The sequence below is a fragment of the Crocodylus siamensis genome, chromosome 6 (assembly GCF_052110815.1).
Source record: "Crocodylus siamensis isolate JL-2025a chromosome 6, ASM5211081v1, whole genome shotgun sequence".
NCBI lineage: Eukaryota > Metazoa > Chordata > Crocodylia > Crocodylidae > Crocodylus > Crocodylus siamensis.
Window position 1 is genome coordinate 97,552,204 of NC_143400.1, and position 27,003 is coordinate 97,579,206.

General features: G+C 50.8%; 1 protein-coding gene across 1 annotated transcript in view; it reads left to right on the top strand.

The window, feature by feature from the left end:
• The window catches only part of LOC149863276 (IgGFc-binding protein-like), a 57,126-nt gene that overhangs the window by 18,637 nt on the left and 11,486 nt on the right, over positions 1 to 27,003 (top strand). The window contains exons 17-42 of the mRNA XM_090054147.1: positions 6 to 81; positions 660 to 859; positions 953 to 1,333; positions 1,995 to 2,281; positions 3,461 to 3,729; positions 7,215 to 7,297; positions 9,087 to 9,266; positions 9,375 to 9,458; positions 9,759 to 9,842; positions 10,239 to 10,418; positions 10,527 to 10,975; positions 11,103 to 11,205; positions 11,331 to 11,463; positions 12,380 to 12,627; positions 12,960 to 13,137; positions 14,375 to 14,483; positions 14,926 to 15,017; positions 15,658 to 15,834; positions 18,826 to 19,028; positions 19,805 to 19,949; positions 20,594 to 20,835; positions 21,239 to 21,403; positions 23,276 to 23,403; positions 24,896 to 25,164; positions 25,957 to 26,165; positions 26,765 to 26,906. Of these exons, the coding sequence (XP_089910273.1) occupies positions 6 to 81; positions 660 to 859; positions 953 to 1,333; positions 1,995 to 2,281; positions 3,461 to 3,729; positions 7,215 to 7,297; positions 9,087 to 9,266; positions 9,375 to 9,458; positions 9,759 to 9,842; positions 10,239 to 10,418; positions 10,527 to 10,975; positions 11,103 to 11,205; positions 11,331 to 11,463; positions 12,380 to 12,627; positions 12,960 to 13,137; positions 14,375 to 14,483; positions 14,926 to 15,017; positions 15,658 to 15,834; positions 18,826 to 19,028; positions 19,805 to 19,949; positions 20,594 to 20,835; positions 21,239 to 21,403; positions 23,276 to 23,403; positions 24,896 to 25,164; positions 25,957 to 26,165; positions 26,765 to 26,906 (4,816 nt within the window). The remainder of the gene's footprint in view (positions 1 to 5; positions 82 to 659; positions 860 to 952; positions 1,334 to 1,994; positions 2,282 to 3,460; positions 3,730 to 7,214; positions 7,298 to 9,086; positions 9,267 to 9,374; positions 9,459 to 9,758; positions 9,843 to 10,238; positions 10,419 to 10,526; positions 10,976 to 11,102; positions 11,206 to 11,330; positions 11,464 to 12,379; positions 12,628 to 12,959; positions 13,138 to 14,374; positions 14,484 to 14,925; positions 15,018 to 15,657; positions 15,835 to 18,825; positions 19,029 to 19,804; positions 19,950 to 20,593; positions 20,836 to 21,238; positions 21,404 to 23,275; positions 23,404 to 24,895; positions 25,165 to 25,956; positions 26,166 to 26,764; positions 26,907 to 27,003) is intronic.

Here is a 27,003-nt window from a genome sequence, read left to right on the forward strand (position 1 = left end):
GCGGCGCTCTGGAGGCCTACGCGGACGCCTGTCAGGGGGCCGGGGTAATGCTGCCTTCCTGGAGAAACGCCACCTTCTGCCGTGAGTATCTGCAGGGAATCCAATGTCTGAGCAGCCCTCTGGCGTTATCGAGGGTGTCCCCTGTACCTGTATCGTGCATCGCTTACAGTTCATGCCTCGTCTCGGAAACATGACGCGCTGCTGGCAGGAAAGAAAGTCCCCTGTCTTTCGACAACCCATAGAAAAGGCAGTAGCCGTCAGGCCTGACTCTGCCAAATATGTTTTCCACCTCCTCTTGAGGTCAGAGATAGCCGAGGGACCATGCTTAGTACGTCCATAAAGTCCTTCTAACGACTCTACAGGGGAATGGGTGGAGATGTCCCCAGAAGAATTAGGCACAGCATGGAGACGTATGAAGTTGTTTCGTTATGGAAGATTCCCATAGCTAAGGGGACGTGGACTGAGTTGCTCAGTTTTACCTCCCTCTTTACTGGAACCAAATTGCTCTTGTGTGTCCTGGGCCTGAAATAGTGACTCTGGGCTTCTTCGCTCTTAGGGTGTCCTGGGGTTTAGGGTTTTTAGTGAAAGCCCGATGACCTGGTCTAGGCGGTGCTTTGCAACAGGGCCGTGAGTTAGTCCCTCCTGTGTGTGTTTTCCAGCACTCCCGTGCCCTGGCAACAGTCATTACAATCCATACACCAGCGCTTGTCCTGCCACCTGCTTCAACCCCATGGCCCCAAGCAACTGCAGCAAACCCTGCGTGGAGGGCTGCCAGTGCAACACCGGTTTCGTTCTCAGCGGGGAGCAGTGTGTCCCCATCAGTGACTGTGGCTGCCTCCATCAGGGCAGATATTACAAGGTGTGTTCAGGGCACAGTGTGGGATTTGGGGTCGTTTCCCTGCATGGTGAATCTGGGCTCTTAACAGGGTTTTTATTGGTTTATCCCTGACAGAAAGACGAAACCTTCTGGCAAACCGACTGCAAGGGCAAATGCACGTGTGCTGAGAACGGCACTGTCATTTGCAGTAATGAGACGTGTGAAGCGGACCACATCTGCAAGGTGCAGAAGGGAACCCTGGGATGCTACCCGCCAGACACCGCCACCTGCCACATCTACGGGGACCCTCACTACGTCACCTTTGACGGGAGACTCTACCATTTCCAAGGCGGATGCAATTATACCATCGTCCAGCCCTGTGCCAATTCTTCCGAGCCATTCTCCGTGACCACCAGAAATGAACATAGAGGAAGCCTGGCCTGGACAGCACTGAACTCCGTTTCTGTCACCCTGAAAAACGTTCACGTTGCTGTGAGGAAAAACAAAGAGGTCCAAGTAAGTAGGACCCCTCAGATGCAGAGGGACACGGGGTAGCCTGTCTCCTTGGCTCCTCTCCATCAGAAATGTCTCTGATTCCCAGGACTTCTTTGCCCTCACAGCTCTAAACAAGCAAGTACTGATACAAATGCTCTTCAGTACACCAGAGCCCAGGGCAGCGCTTCTTCTCTCCTAGATAACTTCAGGGTTTCAATCTGAAACCCTCACCTTGCTCCTTACGAAGCAGAAGTGTCTTTCTCCATCTGTCCGCCAAGGGAGAAAGACCTGTTACGCCTAGCCCCTAGTAAATCCGTGGAGTGGCAGTGGTCTTCCATTGAGAACATGCCGTGAGCAGTCACTCGTTAAGTGTTAATTCTGCTTCTCACCTGCACAGCTTTGTCTTGCTTGTAGAGCACTGGCAAGCAGGGGCATGACTAGGAGCCAGGACACTTGGGATCGCTCTGCTCTGGGTGGAGGGGAGAGGAAGGGCGGGAAGCAGTGCATCCTGGTAACCAGGTGGGCCACACTGCCATACCTGCACTTTCACCAAGAGCCCTGTCGGGTAGCTTCTGCCTTCTCCCAGTCCTTTCGTACGAGCTGCAACGTGTCAGCAGTGTGGACACCTCACTGATTCCCAGTGTCCTTGCTAAGCCTTTGGTTTGCGTCTCCCCTGTTTTAGGTGAATGGAATTCAAGTGGCTCTTCCCGTGAGTCTTCCTCCTGGGATTTCAGTTGCTCTGCAGGGAGCCTATGTGGTGGTTGACACCCCCATTGGCATTCAGGTCAAGTTTGATGGTGACCACGAGATTTTTGTTCGTGCCGACGAGCGTCTCAGGGGGCAGCTGTGTGGTCTGTGCGGCACCTACACGGAGAATCAGCTGGACGACTTCCTGAAGCCAGACCACCGCCTAGAACAGGATTCAACTAAGTTTGGTGACAGCTGGCGAGTGAAGAATGACAACTGGACGTAAGTAGTTGGGGACTCCTCTGGGGGAGAAGAGGTCAAGGGTGTTACAGGCTCCACGGACACTCGCATCGTGTTGCCACACAAGTCGGTGACTTTGCCTCAGTTTGCAGCAAAGCAGATTTGACTTGTTTCCTGGGATTGGTGCGCGCACCCAGAGGCGGATTAAGGATTTTTGGGGCCCTGGGCAAAGAGAAAATTGGAGGCCCCCTTCTCCCAATGGGAGCTCTCCGGGCTAGCCTAGCCCCTCCTTGCACCACTGAACACACATACGGACACACGCACACTCGCGCACACAGAAACTCACAGACACACACAGAATTTCCCCTTGCAGGACCCCTCATTCCCCCATTCTCAATCTTTTTGAGGCCACCCGCGCTGCCCACCATGAGCCACCTATGGCTCTGTCTATCTCCCCGGCTCCCAGCCCCTGCTCTGCCCCTGCCCCACTCCTTCCCTCGCCCTGAGGGCCTCAGTCTGCCTCCCCCACCATGCCCCTGTCCCGTTAGACCTACCTGCAGGGAGCTGAGGCCAGTTGTCGCATGTGGCCATGCAGATGCACATGGGTAGCGCTGGGGGATGCGGATTTGGGGGAGCCAAAATTCACCTTTACCCTCCTGGTGCCCCCCCTCCCAGTACCACTGCCCACCTGCGGTGCTGCCGGCCTGACCCGGCCCTGCTCACAGGGAAGTGAAAGCCAAAGCTGTGGTTTTAAACTTGGTGTCATTTTTGTCTCCCTGCTCCATAGCCGATCAGTGGCGGGGAAGCAAAAATGGTGCCAAGTTTAAAACTGAGGCTTTCGCTTCCCTGCTGAGGATCTGGGGACCCCTGATTGGCAGAGGGCCCTGGGTCCAGGCCCAGGTAGCCCGTGTGTTAATTCACGTATGTGCACACCCATTCCCCTTCCAATCAGTGTTTAATGAGGGACTGAACGCCCCGCCAAGTATCTGCCATGGGTTTAATGATGCAATCCCAGGACACCTGTTCAGATGCCCTTTGTGGTGCTCCAGGACTGGCTGTTATCATTTCTTATTCCAGGAAACTTTTCATGTTGTCCCACAACAAAGGACACAGATGTCTGGGCGATCATACTTTGTCCCAGAATAAAATGGTTTCTCCTGGGACATATGCAACATCTGTTTGTTCCTCACATAATGGACCTGATGTTTCTTTCTGATGCAGCTGCGGGCCCACGGCTGTCCCGCCAGACTGCGACCTCGTGCAAGAGAGGGAGTATGAAGAGCTGTGCAAAATCATTGTGGTCAGCAGCGGGCCTTTTGTATCCTGCCATTGGCCCACTCCCCCTCAGCAGTACTTTGAGAGCTGTGTCTATGACCTGTGTGCCACGGGAGGGGACACGGAGCAGTTCTGCAAAATCCTGGGAGCGTACGCTGCCGCCTGCGAACTTGGAGGTGTGAGCCTGGGTGACTGGACAAAGGACACCGTGTGTGGTGAGTGATGCGTCCAGCCCGTGGGTGGGAAGGAACTGAACCAAATCAAAATGGAAGCACAGTGGTTGTGAAATCCTCAGCCCAACGAGCTGAATTAGAGACTCCTTGGGCAAGGCCAGTGGTCCCAGATGTTCTAAACCAGCAGATCTGAAGCTTGACCACACGGTAGGTCGTGGGCAGGAGTCCCCTAGTCCGACTGGCAATCTGTGCTCTGTTTATGGTCCCGAGTGCCTCATGTTCCATCACCTCTAAGGCTGATGCGCACTGCAGAGACTGATGCTGCTGAAGGCACTGGATGCTGGCAGTGTTCAGCCCCCCTGAATTCAGGCTCTTGATCTAGGTGCCTCATTGTGACTTTGCAAGTCCGATTTAAGACATAAGATGTAGTCATTCTGGTTCTGGATTTCTGATCAGACTAGTCACACCAGCTTTGAAAGACTGCTTAGTCTGGGGAGGCTGCAAGCTGCTAAGCAGTTCCACTTACAGATTGGCTCACTCACTTCAGCACAAGCCTGTTTTTTATCACGTGTTGTCCTGGATGTTAGTTATTAGTTCAACTTTGTCGCTGCATTTGTCTAACCTCCTGGTTTCTTATTGCCTGCATCTAACAGGCCATCAGACTGATGGCTTTTAGCCCTATGAACAGTGAGACTTAGCTCCAGGTGATTCATAACAGGAACCAACTGATTGTCAACAACATGGAGGAGAAACAAGTTAAGACAGCGTAACCCAGTTCTTGCTGCAGAGGTGGCTGGAGTGCCCCTGATGGCCACGCAACCCGCACCCAGCTCCAGCGCTAAGGTGCCCCCCTTCTCACTCACCTGCCAACCTCGATGCATTTATGTGTTTGGAAGGGAGGCTGCTGAGCCCCAGCTCCATTAACAGCCAGCTGGTCTCTCCTGGACTCTGCTGGTCTCGATCCTGTCCGTGCCGCGTGGGTGCCCGTGGTCCGTCCATGCCCCAGGGCACATGTAAATCTTACCTCCCCTTACACCCCGCCCATGCCTCAAAGGTGTCGCTGCACCAACACTGAGGTGGGACACTTGCCCCCCAAAACTGCCAGGCACCTCAGGCATTTACTCCCTTGTGGGGTTTCGGCCTTCCCCGCTTTACTCCAGTTGGTCCCATAGCAAAGGGGACCTGGCTTCTGGGCTCTAGCCCTAGTCTTGCCCTATTAAAGGGAGGGGCAAAATGGAGGCCGGACTCCATTTCCCAGCAGCGCCTGCCCATGTTGCTGTTTCCATGGAAACCACATGAGAGGTGGAATGGAGCCCTGACAGCCACATGCCCTGCAGGGGCTCCTGAGGTCTCCATGGAAACCAGCCACAGTGACACAGCAGGGGCTGCTGGGAAATGGAGTCCGCTGTGGATCCAGTCCTGCCCGCAGGCCGGACTTCGCCTGGCCCTGCCCTAGCACGTCCTGGCTGAGCCCCTCTTGGGCTTTGGCCCGGGGCCCTGCTGCGGCCCTTCTCGGGCCCCTGGCCCGGCTCAGCCCTTCCCTGTCTCCACCCTGCTCGGGGCTCTGGGCCCTCTGGCTCCGAGCTGTGCATTCAGCCTGGCCCCGGGCAAGGCTCAAGGCAGACACTGCCCCTCGGACACTAATGGCACTTGCAAACCACCCCTCAGTCCCTTGCAGAAAGCACCAGGTGAAACGCAAACCACTGGCTCCCTGAAATCCCCCTTGCATGCTGAGTCCCGTTCCCTGCCAGCCCTCAGCTCCTTACCACCCGGCCCTGGGACAGCGGGTTCGCGAGCCAGCAGCTTCCTGCAGAGCTCCTTCCCCCTCCGGCGCCAGGGCCAAACTGCCCCTGCTGCCCCCGGGCCTGTATTTCTGCAGCTCCCTGGGCCTGCCCCCTGCGTGCCATGTGCCTCGGCGAGCTGCCGCAGGCTCCTGCTTCAGCCCCTGAGCTCAGCCCCGGGGTTTAGGGCTGCCGGCCTCTTCTGCGCTCCCATGCCAGGGTCCAGGCCACAGCGCTGCCTCGGTACCAAGTGCTCTCTTAGATCCTTTCCACCACGCGGTTTGCTCCCAGGGCCCCGGGCTTCCTCCCCTTTCACGGCTGTGGGGCAGGGGCAAGGCGCTCTGCCTTAGAAGAAGGACATTGAAACAGACAGCACGTAGGCTGTGGGGAGTTGCAGGATGCCGGACACTGGGCTAACAAATGACCCCCTGTGTGCGAGTCACTCTCCTATTCCCTTGCCAGCAGAGGAGGATAAAAGACACGCTCGTTACTGCACGTAAATACAACTGCCTCCAGTGCCTGAGCTACCTGGGGGCCGTGCACACAGCAGGGCATTGTCGAACGTATAGGTATAACCTTGGTCTGAATAAATGAGAATCAAGTCCAGGGTCTTCGCTCCTTTATTCAGGAGCTACACCCAAATACTATGCCCGTGGCTTTTTCAGGAGTTCCACTTCTGTATCGGACTGGAGATCCAAGGGCTCTGGATGTTTTGCTCTGTTAATTTAAGGCCAGGGTAGATTTTAAAAGGCTGTTCCACGTTTTACATTTTGGAGCAGACTGTGCAAGCACAAAACAAATAGCTGTGCTGACAATCCTAATGATTATGCAAGACTCTTCACATAGGAGTCGTGCCTTCACACTCAGGTCTCTCTTTAAGCTCTTCTGGTATGCAGGGTGCCATTATTTTCCACAAGGACCCAAAACAGTGGGTTACAAATTGTCCTCTTGGAAAGCTAATCCTGCCTGAGCATCACTATCAGTGATCCTAGTGTAAATCCAGAGTAGATGTCAGCTTCAGTAGTGACAGGTCTAGACTGTAACTACTACTTGGAATTAGCCTCCTGATTTTCAGGCCATTGTTGCAAAAAACACCGCGAGGTGAGTTCTGCCTCAGATACACGTATACAAGTCTCACGGATGTGAAATCAGTGGCACTGTGTATGTGGTGAGACTCGCGATTGATTTAGAGCAGGACTGTGTCAACGTGCCTTCCCATCCGCCACCCCCTTCCTCTAGCTGCACCGTCTAGCCGGGTGTAGTAGGCACCACCTCTTACCTTGATTACTTGTCTCCACCCTGCTCTGGGGGCCGCTGGCCCCACACTCTGCACCTTGAGCCTGACCCTGGCAGGGTTCAAGGCGATCACACTCATGTTGGGCGCTAATGGGACCTCCAAACCGCCCCTCAGTCCTTTCCACAAATCACCAGTTGTAAACTGTAAAAGCAGCTTAACTTGCTCTAGGTGCAGCCAACAACAGCAATAGTTCGCTGTCTGGCAGCAAGGCTTCCCCTTGCCCAGGGCTGTGCAACCCTTTACCTGGATGGGCCTCTCCCCTTCCTGGGCAGCCGGGCTTTGCCACTGCCTGGCCTCTCTAGCTGCAGGTTTTCTTCTTAAAAGAGCAGGCTCTCTGTTACAGCTGGTCACTTCATGTCCCTGCCCCTGAGGTCCCTTGTCTGACCAGTGAAAGGTACTAGGCTGACAGCCTCTCCAGTGCTGCCAGCCTTGCCTCTGCTGCGTGAAAGGCAGAGGGGATGAAACCAGATTACGGGTGGTGGTAACGGAGCAAAAAGACAACAAGGAGTCGCAGGAGAAAATCCAAGGTGCGGTATGTGGGTGGGCAGGGGCGGTGGGAGACTGACTGAGCAGGGAGATGGGGAAACATGGGTGAGGAGGAAAGAAGAGACTGAGGTCAGATGGATACCAGCCAGGAGTGAGCAGGACAATCCGGGTGGGGGGAGATTGAAACGGGGGTGGGCACGCAGCCCACTGAAGGAGGGAATTGGGAAGAATAGCTCTGGGAGAAGCAAGGCAGGACTGACCCGAGAGCAGGCAGAAGAGAAAGGAGAGACAACCCAGAGAGAAGGCTGGCCACGGTACATCCCATACGTCCCGTTTCTACAAGCCCATTTCTCACTTCTTAGCAAATGTTAACCAGTGCTACACACCCCCTGTGCTATGATTCTCACAGCAGGTTTACCAACTTCTCGTCATTATTGTCTGTCTTTTTCCCAGGAAACATGACTACCCAAAGCCCGAGTACAACAACGCCCACTCCAGCAGGTAACTTGGTTCCTTTGGTGTTTAACTTAGAGCTTTACAGGGGTGCAAAATAACTGATGGCTGGATCAACAAGAGCTCCGCCCGGTGTGAGATCAGGAAAGCAGAGTGATGCCATTTTCAGAGCAGTTTCTAGTTCCCCCAGTGTGTGTCATTAAACTGGATGCTGGGATCCTGGTTCTCCCTGTCTAGCCCTGCTCTTTCTTGCTGTAAGCGCCTTGTTGCACTTTATGCTGGGAGCCGCACAACTGTTGACCGGGCTTAGTGCTCGCTTGGAGCCTGGAGCAGTTGCATCCTTAGTCTAAAAAACTTCCCTGACTGTCCCCCACATGCACACCTGTGACTTGCCGCCATAGGCCTGGTGAGCAGGGGCAGGACTAGGAGCTGTAGGGCTGAGTTGCTGCTACCGGGATGGTGAGCCAGGACAGGCTTCTATCCCTGCTCTATGGATGTGGGTGCAAGACACCCTGGGATACTGGAGGACTTCAACTTGGGGGAAGTAGCCACACCTTAATGGAGCAGGAGCTGGATCAAAGATAATCCCGCCCTGGAGTGGTGTAAATTTAAGCTGCATAATGAGGTGTCTTGTGGCAGGCCAGACCCCCTTTCTGGTAAAATGCAAACTTAAAGAGTTCTGGGCTTTAAGGTGTGCTTATCAAGGGGTAGGGCCTTTTATATGGACACCCCACCCAAAGGGAACATTTGTAGGCATTTAGCCCGGAAGGACACCACATGAGCCATGCCTCCCAAAGCCCCAAGGTGTACATGCCCGCTCTTGTGTCTCCATGTACACGTTCCTTCCCGCTGTCACCTGCATGGCTCATCACAGGCCTCTCAACCTGCTGATCTAGCTTGCCTCCTGTGCATCACCGCTAACTCCCCAGGGCCCGGGCTGTGGCAATTCTGCTAGGCCATGTGTGTAAGGGTAAGTCTTTCTACTCCCTCACTCCCCCTCCCATGTAAGGCCCAGGCAGATGGTGGTCTTCAATGGTTTATTGTAATAACCCAGCTAGATCCTTCATGCCATGGCCTTGTGGATGCCCTGGGGTATTACAAGTGAAAAGAAAAGGTAGATTGCAATTTTGAAGTGATTGACATTTTGCTTCTTGCTTCACTAAAACAGGAATGTCAACATATTCCCCATCTCCCTCTACTATGACAACTGTTTCTAGTACCACCACTTCATCCACATCTGCCTCCACTCCTCTGAGTACGAGTGAACCATCTACCTATTCTCCAAGCTCCTCGGTTACTACCACCACTTCTGGTACCACCAGCTCATCCACATCAACCTCCACTCCTCTGAGTACGACTGAACCATCAACCTATTCTCCAAGCTCCTCTGTAACAACCACCACTTCTGGTACCACCAGCTCATCAACATCAGCCTCCACTCCTCTGGGCACGACCGAACCATCAACGTATTCACCAAGCTCCTCGGTTACTACCACCACTTCTGGTACCACCAGCTCATACACATCAACCTCCACTCCTCTGAGTACGACCGAACCATCAACGTATTCACCAAGCTCCTCTGTAACAACCACCACTTCTGGTACCACCAGCTCATCCACATCAACCTCCACTCCTCTGAGTACGACTGAACCATCAACCTATTCTCCAAGCTCCTCTGTAACAACCACCACTTCTGGTACCACCAGCTCATCAACATCAGCCTCCACTCCTCTGAGCACGACCGAACCATCAACGTATTCACCAAGCTCCTCTGTAACAACCACCACTTCTGGTACCACCAGCTCATCCACATCAACCTCCACTCCTCTGAGTACGACTGAAACATCAACCTATTCTCCAAGCTCCTCGTTTACTACCACCAATTCTGGTACCACCAGCTCATCCACATCAACCTCCACTCCTCTGAGTACGACCGAACCATCAACCTATTCTCCAAGCTCCTCTGTAACAACCACCACTTCTGGTACCACCACTTCATCCACATCAACCTCCACTCCTCTGAGTACGACTGAAACATCAACCTATTCTCCAAGCTCCTCGGTTACTACCACCAATTCTGGTACCACCAGCTCATCAACATCAGCCTCCACTCCTCTGAGTACGACCGAACCATCAACGTATTCACCAAGCTCCTCTGTAACAACCACCACTTCTGGTACCACCAGCTCATCCACATCAACCTCCACTCCTCTGAGTACGACTGAAACATCAACCTATTCTCCAAGCTCCTCTGTTACTACCACTACTTCTGGTACCACGAGCTCATACACATCAACCTCCACTCCTCTGAGTACGAGTGAACCATCTACCTATTCTCCAAGCTCCTCGGTTACTACCACCACTTCTGGTACCACCAGCTCATCCACATCAACCTCCACTCCTCTGAGTACGACCGAACCATCAACATATTCACCAAGCTCCTCTGTAACAACCACCACTTCTGGTACCACCAGCTCATCCACATCAACCTCCACTCCTCTGAGTACGACTGAAACATCAACCTATTCTCCAAGCTCCTCGGTTACTACCACCAATTCTGGTACCACCAGCTCATCCACATCAACCTCCACTCCTCTGAGTACGACCGAAACATCAACCTATTCTCCAAGCTCCTCTGTAACAACCACCACTTCTGGTACCACCAGCTCATCAACATCAGCCTCCACTCCTCTGAGTACGACCGAACCATCAACGTATTCACCAAGCTCCTCTGTAACAACCACCACTTCTGGTACCACCAGCTCATCCACATCAACCTCCACTCCTCTGAGTACGACTGAAACATCAACCTATTCTCCAAGCTCCTCGGTTACTACCACCAATTCTGGTACCACCAGCTCATCCACATCAAACTCCACTCCTCTGAGTACGACCGAAACATCAACCTATTCTCCAAGCTCCTCTGTAACAACCACCACTTCTGGTACCACCAGCTCATCAACATCAGCCTCCACTCCTCTGAGTACGACCAAACCATCAACCTATTCTCCAAGCTCCTCGGTTACTACCACTACTTCTGGTACCACGAGCTCATACACATCAACCTCCACTCCTCTGAGTACGACCGAACCATCAACCTATTCTCCAAGCTCCTCTGTAACAACCACCACTTCTGGTACCACGAGCTCATACACATCAACCTCCACTCCTCTGAGTACGACCGAACCATCAACCTATTCTCCAAGCTCCTCTGTAACAACCACCACTTCTGGTACCACCAGCTCATACACATCAACCTCCACTCCTCTGAGTACGACTGAAACATCAACCTATTCTCCAAGCTCCTCTGTAACAACCACCACTTCTGGTACCACCAGTTCATCCACATCAACCTCCACTCCTCTGAGTACGACTGAAACATCAACCTATTCTCCAAGCTCCTCGGTTACTACCACCACTTCTGGTACCACCAGCTCATCCACATCAACCTCCACTCCTCTGAGTACGACCGAAACATCAACCTATTCTCCAAGCTCCTCTGTAACAACCACCACTTCTGGTACCACCAGCTCATCCACATCAACCTCCACTCCTCTGAGTACGACTGAAACATCAACCTATTCTCCAAGCTCCTCTGTAACCACCACCACTTCTGGTACCACCAGCTCATCCACATCAACCTCCACTCCTCTGAGTACAACCAAACCATCAACCTATTCACCAAGCTCCACTGCAACAACCACAGCTTCATCAACATCGGCGTCCACTCCATCTACAACGTCACAGACAACTCCCAAAGTTCCACCTTTAGGTAATTCTTAGCAGTGACCTGATTTTTTTGTCACTTGCTGTTGGGTTGAGAGTTGAGTTATCCAGAACAGCATGAGCAAAAGCAGTGCCACCTCCTACGTGCCACCTCCAGTCAGTGCTAGGGGAGGGGTTTCACTGAGGACACAGAATAGTTAGCACACGTTCACAATTTCTGCACTAGGTTAGTGGACTGTTCTGAACCCTTGTTGTAGTGCTGAAGGGACTTTAGCGTTCCCTTGAACTGCCCCACCCCAGGCAAACAGGAATGGAAGTGGAGTTAGCCTGGATTTGCACACTGCCCCAGAAATGAGTGCTGTGAAGCATTTCTGTTTCTTGCAAGAAAAAGAGGAAAGAAACTAAATCCAAGTGATATAATAAAGCTCTTTAGTAGCTTTCAGTACTAAGAGCAGGAGCAAAAGTCCTCGTTACATTTAAGGTGGAACATTATCAGGGACTGTACGACGCGATGGTCAGTGACAGCAGAGGGCTGGACTTGATGACTTACAAGGTCCCTTCCAGGCCTCTGTTCCTTTGATCCCATGTCTATAGAGGTCCTTCATTTCTGGAGATTTGCATTTACAGAAATGAATGTGAACTAGTGACCACTCCCTGTTTCTCCCTAAATCCTGCACGTGCAGGGAGCAGAGCAGGTGCTGGCCAATAACGGGAAATGCATCTGGTGGATCTCAGCCTTGCTTCTACCAAATGAATAAGTGCATTGACGGGATGATGTCCTTCTCTTTCCTGTGAGCCAGGGATATGACCTCTCATTAGAGCAGTGATAATTTGTTCTTAATTTCCATGCACAGTGTGCGGACACCCAAGCAGTATGCTCAGGGGCGAAAAACTTAAGTCAATGTAGGAGAGATTTGCATGCAACTAATCCACATGTCTTTCTTCCAAGGTCGGGCTATCTGCAGTGCATCAGGGGACCCACATTATAATACCTTTGACCAGAAGGTTCACCATTTCATGGGCACCTGCACCTACACCCTTTCCAAAGTCTGCAATGCCTCTACTGGGCTTCTTCCTTTTGCTGTGTCCGCAACCAATGAGCACCGGGGCTCCAACACCAAAGTTTCTTATGTAAAGTCAGTGCATGTGGAGGTCTATGACACTCAGATTTCTCTTCTGAAGAACAGGAAAGTGAATGTAAGAACCAATTATTTGTATTTTAATAGTAGATGGCCTTAAACTGTTCAATCTTCGTAAAATGAAACATGTAGACATGTGAAAACATGAGCTATTTTGGCTGGACATGGTGTATTTGTTGAAAAGGCCTCTCAGAGTCCATTGAGAATATTCCTGATTACTCAGTTGAAATTTGCTTTCTAAAAGCGTTCTGTGATATTCTCTTTACATTGCTCGCATTGATCAGAATACCCCTATTGGTAAACTCATTTGCCAGAAGATTTGTGGCCTATTCACTGGGATTCATGGGAATGTTCACAGCTGTTAGCTGATTTTCCCATCTTCTTGTATAGGTGAATGGCAGAAGGGTGAACCTGCCTGTGTTCGTTGGAAGTAAGATCAAGATCCTAAGCATTGGCGGCTATATTCTCCTGGAAACCGATTTTGGACTTCGGGTCAGATTTGATGGAAATCACTACGCAGAAGTCTCAGTGCCCTCGAATTACCAGGGCCAGCTTTGTGGCCTCTGCGGTGAGTTATATGTCCTTGCATTTTAGGGCCTTAGAGACCTAGATTTAATAGCTAAAGGCCAGTGATTGATTGACTAGTTTTGTATCAGGCTGTGTTCTCCTCTATATAAATCTAGTCCTTAAATAAAGCAGAGTATTGGGGAGTAGCTGTCAACCTTTGTAGATTCAAGGCATCCCTCATTGGACTCAGGGCACCCCTTGTTAACCTCAAGGTCCCCCTTGTAAAATGCCAGCTCTTAATTTTCATTCATGTTTTGACTACAGAAAAATAATACAGCTGTTCTTGCGTTACACAGAACAGGTCAGGATGGGTTGAACACTCTGGATTCCTATTTGAAATCTCTGAGTTTATCTTGTGAATAGTGTTTGCACACCTAACCGTGCTAACATTGCGTGGCACCCCACAGCACTCTTGAAAGGGTCTCAAGGCACCTGGATGAGAACCACTGGTTTATTTAGAGAATAGCACTATGGCTTTAGGTACCTGACACAATCCTGGTAACCTGGGATTCAACTCAGAAATGATAGCTTTGGCTTCTTTTTAGCAGAAAGGGGGGTGTCATAGGGAGAACAGCAGTAAAAAGAGCATCCATGTCAGGCCCTGGATGCATCTGGCCAGGAACCTCTCAGCTGCTTTTCTGTTGCTTGCATTCAGTTGACCTGTCTATCTTTGATCATGCCTGTCGGGCTCTGCTTTCCTTATTTCTCGTAACTCAGAAATTATCATCACTTTAAGGCCCTTCCTGCAGCCCAGAACAAACTTCCAAGTGGTCTTTGTCGGCCTCCTCAAATCTTCATGCCCTTCTCTCTTATTTCCTGTGCTCAACAAAGCACACTTCAAGATTACTGTTAAATTTACAATGGCCACATCTACATGAGCAGTGGGCTCTGTGCTGTTGTTACTGTGCTGTCATTTAGTACTAATCAGTGTGACTGCACAGTACGATCGCCACATGGTTTTTTTTCTGATGCTGCGCACAATCTTGCTACTTTTCTAACTATTTTTCCTACCACTGCGCAGTATCGTCACAGCACAGTACGTGCTCGGCAGTGCTACCGCGCAGTAGCATCTCATGTAGACATGCTCAGTGGGTTCACAACCAAAGAGATTTTCCAGTGGCTGAAGCTTCTTTCATCACACAAGCAAGTTCATTGGAATATATGGTACAAATCGTGCAATGCTTTGGCCATTGTGGGTTTCGTGTGTTCTCAAGTCTGTCTTTTTTACCCCTTTTTAGGCAATTACAACAATAATCCAGGTGATGACAACATAAAGCCCGATGGTTATGCTGCACGAGATTCCACAGAACTTGGAGACAGTTGGATAGTGCCAGAGGATAACACTGCGTATGTACAGGAGTTGCTGAAGAAATTCTAGCAAAATGCACTGCATGCTGTCCTGCAGTATGCCCAGCAATGTTTCTACTGCCTGGTCCCATACTGGGATTAAGCGAAATCCCCATTTTCTCCAGCAAACCCAGGGATCCCTCTTTACACGAAGCAGTGAATGAGCAGCTAGCCTGCTTATCTCTTGCCTTCAAAGTCTCCATCCAAGAGGCACCCACCAGGCGGGAAGGGCTGAAGTGAGCCCACTCCTTTGTTTAGGGAAGTCTCAAAGCACAGTGGGAAGAGGAGTCCCACTTAGGGTGTCCCTGTAGTGGGGTAGAAGATGGCCTCTGGTGGAGCTTGGCTGTGATAACAAAAAAACCCACTCTGTAGTGCAAAACCAGCATTTGTCTGAGCTTTGTTTGGTGCAATAAATTGATGTTCTCTCTCTTGCTTCATCCAGATGCTCCAGTGAGCCTCCCGGGACCTGTGACCCCAAGCTGGAGAGCGAAGTGAAGAAGAACACGGCTTGCGGCATGATCTCCGATCCAGCAGGTAGGGCACGCACGGCTTGTTCTCCGGGCAGATGCATCGAGTACAGTGCAGATGACCGCGCCGGCTGGTCTGCTCTCCAGGACCCTTTATTCTGTGTCTGCATCCAAAATGTGTCACCCACAATACTGACAAGTGCAGAAGGACCCACAGGAGTTGGGGGGATCTGAACATCCTGAGTAGGCAGGTGGTCTCCTTGTTGTGCACCAGAAGCCTGCAAAAGCTGCTCCACCACTGCCGCCTGCCCATGTGCTAGCAATGCCCACTCTGCTTTCTTGGAGGAGCAGGGCAGTGGGCTCTTTGAGGCATGTTTATTCCAGCTTCAGTCTTCCAACAGCCTGTGGGTGTTTTCCACTCTGAGCATGGGGAGCTGGTGGGAAATTTCAGATACCAGATACTGGTGTAATGCCTGTGTTATACCAGGGAGCACTGTTTTCTTCAAGGGACCCTGTGCTCACCCATGTAAACACAAGGAGGAGGACTCAGCCCATCTCAGCATTTGCATGTGTGCTGTTTGGCTTGTTCTAGAGAGAGCAGCCTGCGGCACTAATGGCACATTTCTTGCCATGGCAGGGGATGGGGTAGTGTAGGAGCTCGGCTTCTCTCATCTTCTCTTTTTGGGCTTCTTCCTTGACTCATCCAGGTGTCTTCAAGGATTGTCATGCCAAGGTGAATTGGGAGAATTTCTTTAGTAACTGTATCTATGACATGTGTCACACTGGAGGGCAGGCAATGTCCTTGTGCTACGGGCTGCAGGCCTATGCTGAGGCATGTTCAAGTGCTGGGATCTGCATCAAGTGGAGGAATGCTACACTTTGCCGTGAGTATTGCAATATTTGTCGGTTACTTTCTGGACCTAAGAGTTGCTCAAAAAGTGGAGCCGCTTCTGTCTTGGAATATGACCTGTCCCTTTGCCATGCCTGGATCCTGCCCAGTTTTATCATGGAGTACTTGCCTAGGTTTTGCATGATGTTTAGGTCCACCCTCACCCAGCCTTGCAAAGCATTCAGAGACGGTTGCATGGAGCACTCCCACCCTGTGTTGTCATCTTCAGATTCACGCCCACCTGTCACTAAAAGGACATAGGCTGGTTCTCTGAATCCTCTGTATCCTGTGCTTAGCTCCACAGAGAAGAGCCCCACACTGGGTGAGCGATAGGAGCTTGTGCATGCAGGGTAGTCGTACATGCAGAAGCAAATCCCTCTTTTGGTGCGAGGGCAAGGCACTGCAGGAGCAACAGGTGTATGCACATTTTGTAAGGCTCACCCACCCTGCACAACCCACAGCAAGGAGGGGGTTAAGAAAAGACCCTTGTAATCCTGAGGTCTGGGGCTGTTGGTCTGGAGCGGTATGGGAGCAGAGCTGTAGGGAAGTAGGACGAGGGGAAGATGCAGTCTGTGCAGTGGAAGGGAAGTGCGGGGGAGAAGTTGTGCTGGAGGCTGATGGGAGGACCAAAGGTCCCCAAAAGTTTAATGCAGTCTGAATCAATTCCATTCCATAATGAACTGGGATTTGCCTCTAACTCAGTTGTTAGCTCCCTGTTTGATGTTAAATACCCACTGCCTAATTACACGCTTCAATTTAAATGCTTCTTATTAGCTTCTAAGGAAAGTTTCATTACGCTCAGCTGTATTTGATGTGAGCTTCTGCACAGGGGAAATATCAACAAACTGCAGCTCTGCTCCACTAGTGACTCCCCTGCAAACCAGTGCCAGCACCGTGGATGTGCCGAGTCCCCAGAGACTCAGTGCTGGCTTCCAGACTGCAGCTAATTTAAAGGGAGATCTTGGGCAAACAGCTGTTCCCTCCAAGTTGTTAGACATGCAAAGCTCACATAGCCCAAACTAATCAGGAGCCCTCTGAACTCTCTCCAGATTAATTAGCTACAGCATTAAACAGTAAGAGGGAACTGACAGGGAACTACCTATGCCACACCCCTGCTTGTGTGATGCAGGGATATGTCGTGAGTGGGCCTGACTTGCTGCAGCCCAGCACGCCTTGTCTTCCCACTGGAGAGCTTCCACAGGATCCATATCCCCAAAAACACAGACCTGGGGGCCTTGGGGAGCTGCTGCTGATTTTAGTACCACTGTGTTGGGTTGCATGGGTTTTTGTGAAGGTCCTGCAGAGTTACATTGGCCTTCCTGGGGTTGACATCTGGCTCTATATTCAACCCATACCATAAAATCCTATTAAGGGGATTCTAGGAGATGCTTGTATTGGAGAAAATTGGCCCTGACTTTAGCATGACCCCTGATTTAAAAGCATCTGACACGTCAGTCCTTGCAGATGGCAGAACGGAGACAGGCATAATGTAAAAAGACAGGGCAGAGCAAGGAAAAGCATGGAAAGTCCAAATCTCAGGGTGAGAGCATTGGACTCGCAACAGTTAGGGAGCTGAAGACTTAAAACTTGGGTACAACTGCAGAGTGGGACAAACCAGAAGCATTAGAAAGCCTTGTAATGTGGTGCTCCCTAAATCAATAGTATAAAGTTCATTGGGGACCAAACAAGAAGCCGGTGCCTGGACCAGCAGCTGAAAACACTGGTGGTGCTCACCTGAAAAAAATAAGAGGAGCTGCTGCAGGACTGGAAGTGAACAGGAACCTCAATTGTACATGAAGCTATTAATTGTGTAACCCAGCTAAAAGTAGCCTGGGCTTTGTAGATCAGAGATGGACAAACACCTCAGGATCGCAAAGTGCATCTGCTTTGAGCGATGGAAACAGGCTTCTGCTGTGAACAAGCTGGGGATGAAAGAACAGGATTTTCTCTCTACGAGTGACTGGGAGGGAAGAAAAAGACAGGGTGTAATTCTTGTTTCTATTTTTAAATACTTGGCGGGTGCTCAGATAGTCAGTACCTTAAGGGGGCCATACTTGTACCCAGAGAGAGTCTTTTATTCCTTTAATTTGTGTGAGTTTAGTGCCAGTGAAATAACAGAGCCTGAGAGGCTAAAATCCTCTCTCCATTCATGCAGCATCTACTGTCTGGGGAGTTGCATTAGAAGCTGAAGTGGGATTAAACTCACCACAGGCCACTCCAGTAGTAATGGTTAGGACTGAATGTTAAGGCCTTGCCAAAAGTACTGGATTGGCTGTGAAAAGCCCCTGGCTGCTGACAGCATCCCTGCCCTGTGCAGCTACCTGCCTCTGCTCTGGGCAGCCACGTAGGTTTGGGGCGACTTCCCCCAGTGGTGTCTTTTGTCTTAAGCTCATGCAGCTGCAGGGAAGAGAGGAGCATTGGTGGGAGAGGTGGTCCCCCTGGCTTTGGGGAACATTGGTAGAAGAGGTAACCCCAGCTGTGTCCCACCTCCCTGACTACATCATGGATGTCTGTACCTGTGCAGCGGCCTAGAGATCTGCAGAAGCTCTGATGCATGTACTGTGATAATTCCCCTGACTGCAAGCATGCAGTCTTGGGCCTCTCTGGGCTTGTTTGGGACATTTGGGCACCTGTTTGCTGAGACCCACCAGGGCTGCTTTCATATGAGCCACCACCCAGAGGTGCCATGCAAGCAGCTGCCCTCTTTTGCCACCCATATTTTATCAGCATGTGAAAGGGTGGAGGTCTCATCCTGCTCATGAGCAATCCTTGACTACAACCAGTCCTGACCATGGATCTTTTGTCTTTCTGTGTCATTCCCAACAAAAAACACTAGTGAAAAGCATCAGCAGCCACTGCTGGACACACATCTCCAGCCACACTTGGCTTGAAAGATGCATTGTAGGGAGCTGGCAGTGGCTGTTCTAAAAAGATGGTTTGGGGATGATTTTACCTGAGTTTGCCTGGTTTTCCTTCCTGCTTGTAGCAATATCCTGTCCGGCACACAGCCAGTATGACAGCTGCAATACCATGTGTCCGCTCACCTGCTCGACTCCCTCCACACCCAGCTCTTGCAGCTCCCCACCGATGGAAGGCTGTTTCTGCAGTGAGGGCTATCTTCTGAGTGGCGACAAATGCGTGCCCCGGGAAAGCTGTGGTTGCATCGATGCTGATAAGAAGTATCACCAGGCAAGTTTCCCCAGGCACCGTGTCTTCATAAGTACCAGTGCAGTTTCATTTTGCATCATATGTTCATGAACATGTACATAAGTGCATGGCATGTAGCAGAATGGATGGCATCCAAAGTCCGCCTGAGCCTAATGAGCCATCGGGCTAATGAGGTTAAGGCACTCCAGTTCCTATAGCCAACAGTGTACAAGGGAGTGATGAGGGATGTGGCTGAATCCATGTCCAGCTTGAACGTGACCAGGACCCCATTTACAGCTGGATCGACTGGGCTAGCCTTTGGCACAGGCCTGGGCAGAACTGGAGCTCATACCTCTGGAGATTTAATGTTTTGCCATTCTTCCCAGCATCAGATGGGTCGACAGGGATTTGGGGTGTGTACACACATACTAAGACAATTTATAATAAGGCGACTTAACTAAGCTGACTTAAAATACGGCGACTTAAGTTAAGCCATGTCAGAGTGTACATATGTACAGCTCATTGACATGGTGGCAACTGTCTTGTGAGCTAAGTCGATTTAACTAATGCGGCTCAAAATACTACATCTCAGAGGTGTATTGTCCTGTGCCAAATTTAAGCCAAGTCTGCTCCATATACATGTGTACTCTCTGCCAGTTGAGCTGGCTTTAAAAAAGTTTAGCCAGTTTAACTGTCAAAAAGTCAATACATGTGTACACACTCCCAGATATTCCAGACCCCTTCAATCACCCTGGTGGGAAACACCGTTCTCTCTCCTTGCTAGCATGTGTATTCATGTGTTGCTGCTTCCTCCACAGGTGGGTGAAAGCTGGTTTACCCATGAGAACTGCACTGAGCGCTGCACTTGCAACAACCACAGCGACATCACATGTGCAGCCTGGAAATGTGGCATAAAGGAGAACTGCAACATTCAGGATGGGGTCCTGGGCTGCCATGCCTCTGGTAAGTTCTCCCTGACAGTCCAAGTGGGAATTCAGCATTAGACCTTCCTGATGTAGAAAGGATTTCGTCTTTTGTGTGATGGTGGAGATGCTCACCGCTGACTTCTCCCAGGGCTCAGAGACATTCAAAGGCAAATTCCCATCTTGCGAATGCTGGGCTTTCCTCAACTGCAGCAGGTGTGCTGGGGGTGTAGAACCATGCCCCAAATGGCCAAATGCCCCGAGTAAGAGGCATTAACTCGGATTGAGGAACGATTGAGAAAACTTCTAACCCTGAGGACCCAATTTAAAAATGGCAAGTGCCCAATTTTGTTTTGTAAAGGACACGTGCTGGTAGGCCACACACAGGCAGTCCACAGTAGATGCAAGTACCCAGCAGCACACCAGAACAAGTGGCTCAATTTGCATGTACAACCACATATTTACATGTTTTGCAAACAAGTGTTATGAGATGCCTTTGGAAAAAGTAGCCCTAAATGTCACCAGCATGAATGGGCTGTCCCCAGTGGGAGTCCGCCTGAGTGGGAATGGTGAGGAGCGGGTCTCAGGACCCTACTTTGGGGCTTTTCTTGTTTACAATGCCTGATGCCAGAACAAAACTCCTTAGCAACCGTAGATCACTATGACTTTTCCTTTAACCTTCAGGGAGTGCATCGTGTCAGGTGGTAGGTGACCCCCACTATTTCACCTTTGACAAAGCAATGCTCACCTTCTTGGGCACCTGCACCTACACCCTGGTTGAAACCTGCAACAGCAACAGTGTTGTTCCGGTGACCATCAGAGGCAAAAATGAAGACAGGGGACAGAGAGGTGCCACGTACCTCAAAGAGGTCTACATCGACGTGTACGACAACCGAATCACCCTCCAGAAAAGCAGGAGCATCCTGGTACGTGGTGGTGCTTTTAGTGTGTTGAGGACAGCAAGCATGCACTGGCTGATTCAGGGTAAGGAATTGCCCTGTCTCACTGAGGAGTGTGTCCATGCTTCTTCGATACCCATGGCTGTCCCAGTACTGCTCGATTTGAAAGCACCACGTCCAGCTGGGAGTGGAGAGCCTTTTGACCCTTCTGATGTGCTCATGAAGGCGTGAGATAGGAACACAGTCCATTTCTCCTTTAGACAGAGGACGCGTCATTGCTGCCGTTGACATTTCAAAGGGCGGGGGGATGTACAAGGGCTATGCTTCTGCTCGGGAATCCTCTAAATCCTTGGAGAAAATAAGCCCGGATCAAAAAATATGCTTTAATAGGAGACTGTGTTTGGTGCTGACAAAAGGTCTGTTGTCACAGCTCAACAAGGAGAGAGTCTACGCTCCGGTGAAGAACCGAATGCGAGGCGTGTCCATTGGCAATGTGGGGTTGTACGTGGTGGTGGAAACCGACTTCGGGCTGGTGGTGAAATACGATGGAAACCATCACTTGGAAATCAGTCTCCCGGACTCTTACTTCTCAAAGGTGAAATTCAGTTATTTATGAATCTTGGTTGTTGCTTCAAAACACAGTATTTTCCTTTTCTGCGACCCCAGTTAATTTTTATTTATTTTCCTTCTCTTGCTTTACTACCACAGCTCTCATTGTAGGAATGCTTAGTTTCATAGTTTCTAGGGTCAGAAGGGACCTGATTAGATCATCTAGCCCAACCCCCCGCCATGGCAGGAAAGAGTACTGGGGTCAAACAACCCCAGCAAGGTGTTCATCCAGCCTCCTCTTAAAGCCCCCCAGGGTAGGAGCCTGCACCACTTCTCTTGGAAGTTGGTCCCAGACCCTAGCCGCCCTGACCGTGAAGTCGCACCTCCTGATATCTAGCCTAAACCTACCCTCTGCCAGCTTGTGACCGTTATTCCTGGTCACTCCTGGCAGTGCCCGGGGGATCAGGGACTCCCCCAGTGCCTGCTGATCCCCCCTGACTAGTTTATAACAAGTCACAAGACCCCCCCTCAGCCTTCTCCTGTGGAGGCTGAACATAGATTTCATAGACATTAGGGCTGGAAGGGACCTCGGGAGATCATCGAGTCCAGCCCCTGCCCAAAGGGCAGGAAGTCAGCTGGGGTCATAGGATCCCAGCAAGATAAGCATCCAATTTACTCTTGAAGGTGCTCAATGTAGGCGCTTGAACCACCTTCGCTGGCAGACTGTTCCAGACCTTGGGGGCTCGGACAGTAAAGAAATTCTTCCTTATGTCCAGCCTGAAACGGTCTTGCAGGAGAACAGGTTCAGGTCCCGTCGCCTCTCCTCGTAGGGCCTCCCCTGCTGCCCCCTGACCATGCGAGTGGCCTCCTCTGGACCCTCTCCATGCTGTCCACATCCCTCCTGCAGTGCGGCGCCCAGAGCTGGACGCAGTCCTCCAGCTGCGGCCTGACCAGTGCCGCACAGAGGGGGAGGGTCACCTCTTTGGCCCTGCTCAAGATGCATCTGTGGATGCAGGACAAGGTGCGGTTGGCCTTCCTGACCGCGGCCCCACACTGCCGGCCCGTGTTCATCTTGGAGTCAATTATGACTCAGATTAAGGACAATAAGAAGTCCTTTTTTAAATACATAGGGGGCAAAAAGAAGGTCCCAGGTAATGTGGGGCCCTTGCAGGACGAGTTGGGAAATTTGGTATTTACACATTTTGCAAACAAGTGTTATGAGATGCCTTTGGAAAAAGTAGCCCTAAATGTCACCAGCATGAATCTGGGCTGTCCCCAGTGGGAGTCCACCTGAGTGGGAATGGTGAGGATCGGGTCTCAGGACCCTACTTTGGGGCTTTTCTTGTTTACAAAGCTGTGTGCACACAAGTCACTTCTCCTCTGTTTTCTTTTTTTACAACCAATCTCTCACAGTTCAAAGGAGCATTTGCAGGAAGTGGCACAAAGGAACGAGTAGCTGGCACCTAGATGCCGGAAGTACCCTCAGCATAGCGGTGCATGCTGTGAAGTCATAGGGGATCACAGTTATATTACAGCAGGGGTTACCAAGTGCAGGACAGGTGCACTAGTGGCATGGGCAGCCTCTGAATGTGGCATGTGGCAGATCAGGGAGGGAAAGGGAAGGGGAGCAGAGCAGCAGATAGGGAAGGAAACAGAAAGCAGAGCAGTAGATCACACAAGGGAAGGGGATTAGTGGCACAGGACTAATCTGTGATACTTCTGCCAAAAAGGGTGGCTGCCAGTGTATTCCAGCATCTCTTCATTTCTCTTTTGTCTATTTAAATGGTACCATCCACATCTGAACTATTCATTACAGGGCTAGTTGCTATCCAGTGTCTCAGCGTATTTCTTTTCTCCATCACCTAGCGGTGCTGGGATAGGGGCGCAGTGTTTGTAACATTGTTCTCTTGATTCTCAGGTGTGTGGCATGTGCGGCAACTACAACGGCAGGAAGGAAGATGAACTGCTCATGCCCAATCATCTGCAGGCTAGTAACGTTGCGCAGTTTGGAAACAGCTGGAAAGTGGAAGCCGACAGTGAACAAGGGTAAACCTGACTCCTTTTCCTCACCCCATTTGTATCTCTTGGGGTATCCATCTCCTTGCAGGTATTTCAGTGATGTTCCTGTTTTGTAACGTGCATTGGCCAGACTGTTTCTAGAGCTGGTGCATCTCCTTTGAGAAGCCGGGGTTCTAGCGGAGATCTAATTCAGTGAGATGCCAGGAGGTGAGGAGCTCGCTGACTAGCTCAGTGACTGTCAAGCACCTAAACCCTCTAGTGCAGCACTCAGATAACACTGCCAGTCAGTGTTATTCGCACTGTAAGCACCCAGAGTGGGTGGCTGGACAGACAGAATTGTAGAAAAGCCAGGCTGGAAGAGACCGCTAACCCAACGTCCCGCACTGATGCGCTTTCACACACATCCAAGCCATCACTGACAGCGTTAGTCTGACTTGTTCTTACCCACCTGTAGTGCTGAGGATCCCACAGCCTCCCTCTGCCCCTGGCCTCAGTGCTTCACTGCCCAAACAGCTAGAAAGATTTTCCTCGTATCCCACTGAACTTGCTCCAAGTGAAGCTCATTTTTTCCTGTCCTTCCTGCAGTGGCTGCAGAGCACAGTTGATTGTCGCCACATGTCACAAACCTTTAAGACTATTGTCAGGTGTCCCCTGAGTCTTCCTCTGCCCAAACCCAATTCCTTCAATCTTTCCTCATGTCCTTCAGTGGCTTATTCTTGTCGCTCGCCCCTGGAACAACTCTTCTTAAAGTGTGGTGCCCCAACCTGGACACACTACTCCATCCGAGGCCACCTCCTTGCTGAGCAGAGTAGGCTAATTGCCTCCCATGTCTTACATGCAACTCTTCTAATTTAAACCTCCCAAAAAAACGATTTGCCTTTTTGCAGCAGTATCACACCATTAACTTAGATTTAGCTCATGATCTACGATAACCACCAGATCCCTTTCTGCCTGACTGTGCCCTACACAATTATATTAGACTTGGTTAATCATGTCTTAAGTGTAACATCTGCCGGGGGCCCAGTAAGTCCCTAAGCCATTTTACTTCCCAGATCTGTTGCAGTAAGCAGTGGACTAACCATCTTTTTGGGAAGGCTATGAACACCCATGTTTTTTAAGTGCTTCTCCTACTTAGTTTTGCACTGTTTTCAGGGACACATGTTCCTGTACACAAAACTTGCATGTGCATATTAAATGATTCATTGCCTATGCATATCTTGCAAAGGTTTGTACGTGCAAACATGAGCCAACACACAAGGCAAGAACGGTTGATTGTGTGGATAGTCCAAGCTCCCTTTCTTCCCTCAAGTCGAAGACAGGGAAGAGATTGACTGGCAAGGCAGAAGAAGCCTGCATTTGTCACTCATCTTTTTTTCCCTTTGAGTAGAAAGGACTGTGGCCTCCAGAACTACTCACCTGACTCTCCTCACAAGCAACAAATGTTCCCATCTGGGTCTCAGCCTCAGTGTGCCCGGTGGTATTTCAGACTGAAATCCTCTGTGGTTATGTTTCCTTGCAGCTGCTTACCAGACAAAGGAGATGAGCCTAACCCTCCCTGCACTGCTGGTGCCAGACCAAACATTGAAAAGCAGTGCAGGGCCTTGATGTCAGACCCCTTCAAGCAGTGCCATCACCTGGTTGATCCTGAACTCTTCATCAAGACCTGCGTCTACGACATGTGCAAGTATGGCGGCATGAAGTCCACTCTCTGTGCCATCGTTCAGGCTTACGTGGACACCTGCAAGAAAAACGGGGAGAGCATCACATGGAGGAACAACACGTTCTGCCGTAAGTGTGCAGAGAGACCAACCTGGCTTTGTATGGGTGAGAGGGGAAAATTAACTAGCAACCTCTATTGGTGCTAGTTAGCATTTGGGCACTGGGTTGTGCTGGAGTCAGATCCTGAAATCCGTGTCCCCTGCTCAGGACTGGGCTTGTCTATGAATGATAACTCAGAGCTGGGTTGGTTTGAGGAGCTGGGTGGACATTTGATGCTGCAGTGAGGTTAGAGAAGAGAGGAGAGATAAAGGATGACCATAGGGCATCTAGAAATGCTTGAGTACATTGGGGAAATGGTTTTTAAATGTCTTCATTCTGCAAGTGTTGTTGGAGTGAAGCCTAAGGATGTGGCCTGGGGTCCGTTAAGGGCCAGATTCATCATGAGTGCTTGGACCACTCCCACAATGCAAAAGAGCCATCGTCTCAGCTCAACCAGCCAGCTGAACTTGCGTATGTCTGCTTTCTGCCCCCGCCACGAAATAGGGCAGGCGACATGTGACTGCGACCCAAGGAAGTTTTCTGTACAATTGTTTGTTATCAGTAGCCCATGCAGCACCCAACACTGAATGGGAATGCTCTAAAAGCAACCCCTGCCAGCTCCAAAGCACCCCGGCTGAGCTGACTGGATAGCTGTGAAAGGCTCAGCTACTCTTTAAAAAAAGCCAGAAGCTAGAGTTATTAAATAACCATGTAAAAATCAGGCAAACATGGCTAGCGTCTGCACCCTGACTGTATTAGCATCGGACCTGTGGGCAAGGGACCGTGTCAATCCTGCTGTCTTTGTTCTCTCCATCCGTGCAGCATTACCTTGCCCCTCGCACAGCCACTACACTCCCTGCGCTCCTCTCTGCCCGGCCACCTGCAACGACATTTTTGGACCCACCCTGTGTGAGAAGCCGGGCGAGTGCACAGAAGGCTGCGTGTGCAACAACGGCTACGTGCTCAGCAATGACCGCTGCGTGCCGCTGAGGGACTGTGGCTGCAGGGACAACAAGGACAACTACTACAGCGTAAGCGGGTTTGGTCCAAAGCGACTGCCTGGTTTTGCAGCTCTCAGCAGCCCCCGGCTCCTGGGCCCACTGGCCACATTGACCCAAAAGAAATAAACTGGGTCTGTGCAGCAGGGCTGCTGAGCAACCGCTTCTTTAAATCAAGTTAGTGGGCAATGCAGGAGCTTGTTGCTTTTGCACAGCAGGCCCGAAAGAGTTTAAAGATAGGACCCAAAACTGAGACTCCCAAAAGCAGTGAAAGCCTCTGAACACTAGTGATGTGCCAGGGCTCGCTTAGGAAGTTTGCCCCAGTCCTTTGTGTCTCAGTTATCTCATGAAGGCAGTAAGTTGTGTAGGACTGCAGTGCCCCAGCAAGATTCAGAACAGACGAGAGTGCAGCACAGAGCCCATGGGTAGGTTCATATCTATTTTCCAAGCATAAGCCAGGTTGTGGGTATTTCCTCTCTGCTCTAATAGAGCCAGCAGAGACTGCTCCTCTCTCCTGGGTTCAGTGTGGTACAGAGCTGGATCTCGCCTCTTTTGCTGCTGGCCCCACACTGTATTTGTGAAGAATCGCCCCTTTTTGAATGGTGCCCTTAACACAGCTTGTATCCCACCAGGTTGGGGACAGCTGGGTAACTGAACACTGCAGTAAGAAATGCCGCTGCCGCAAAGAAAATGTCATCACGTGTCGGGACTACACCTGTGAGATTGGCTCAGTTTGCACCCTCCACAATGGGAAGTACAAATGTAAACCAACAGGTATGTGTGCTCAGAGCCCAGCTACTGGGGAGGGACCGGGCCCCAGGAGCCCCATCCACGCAGGATGCACCTGTACTTCTGCAGGGAAAGATCATCT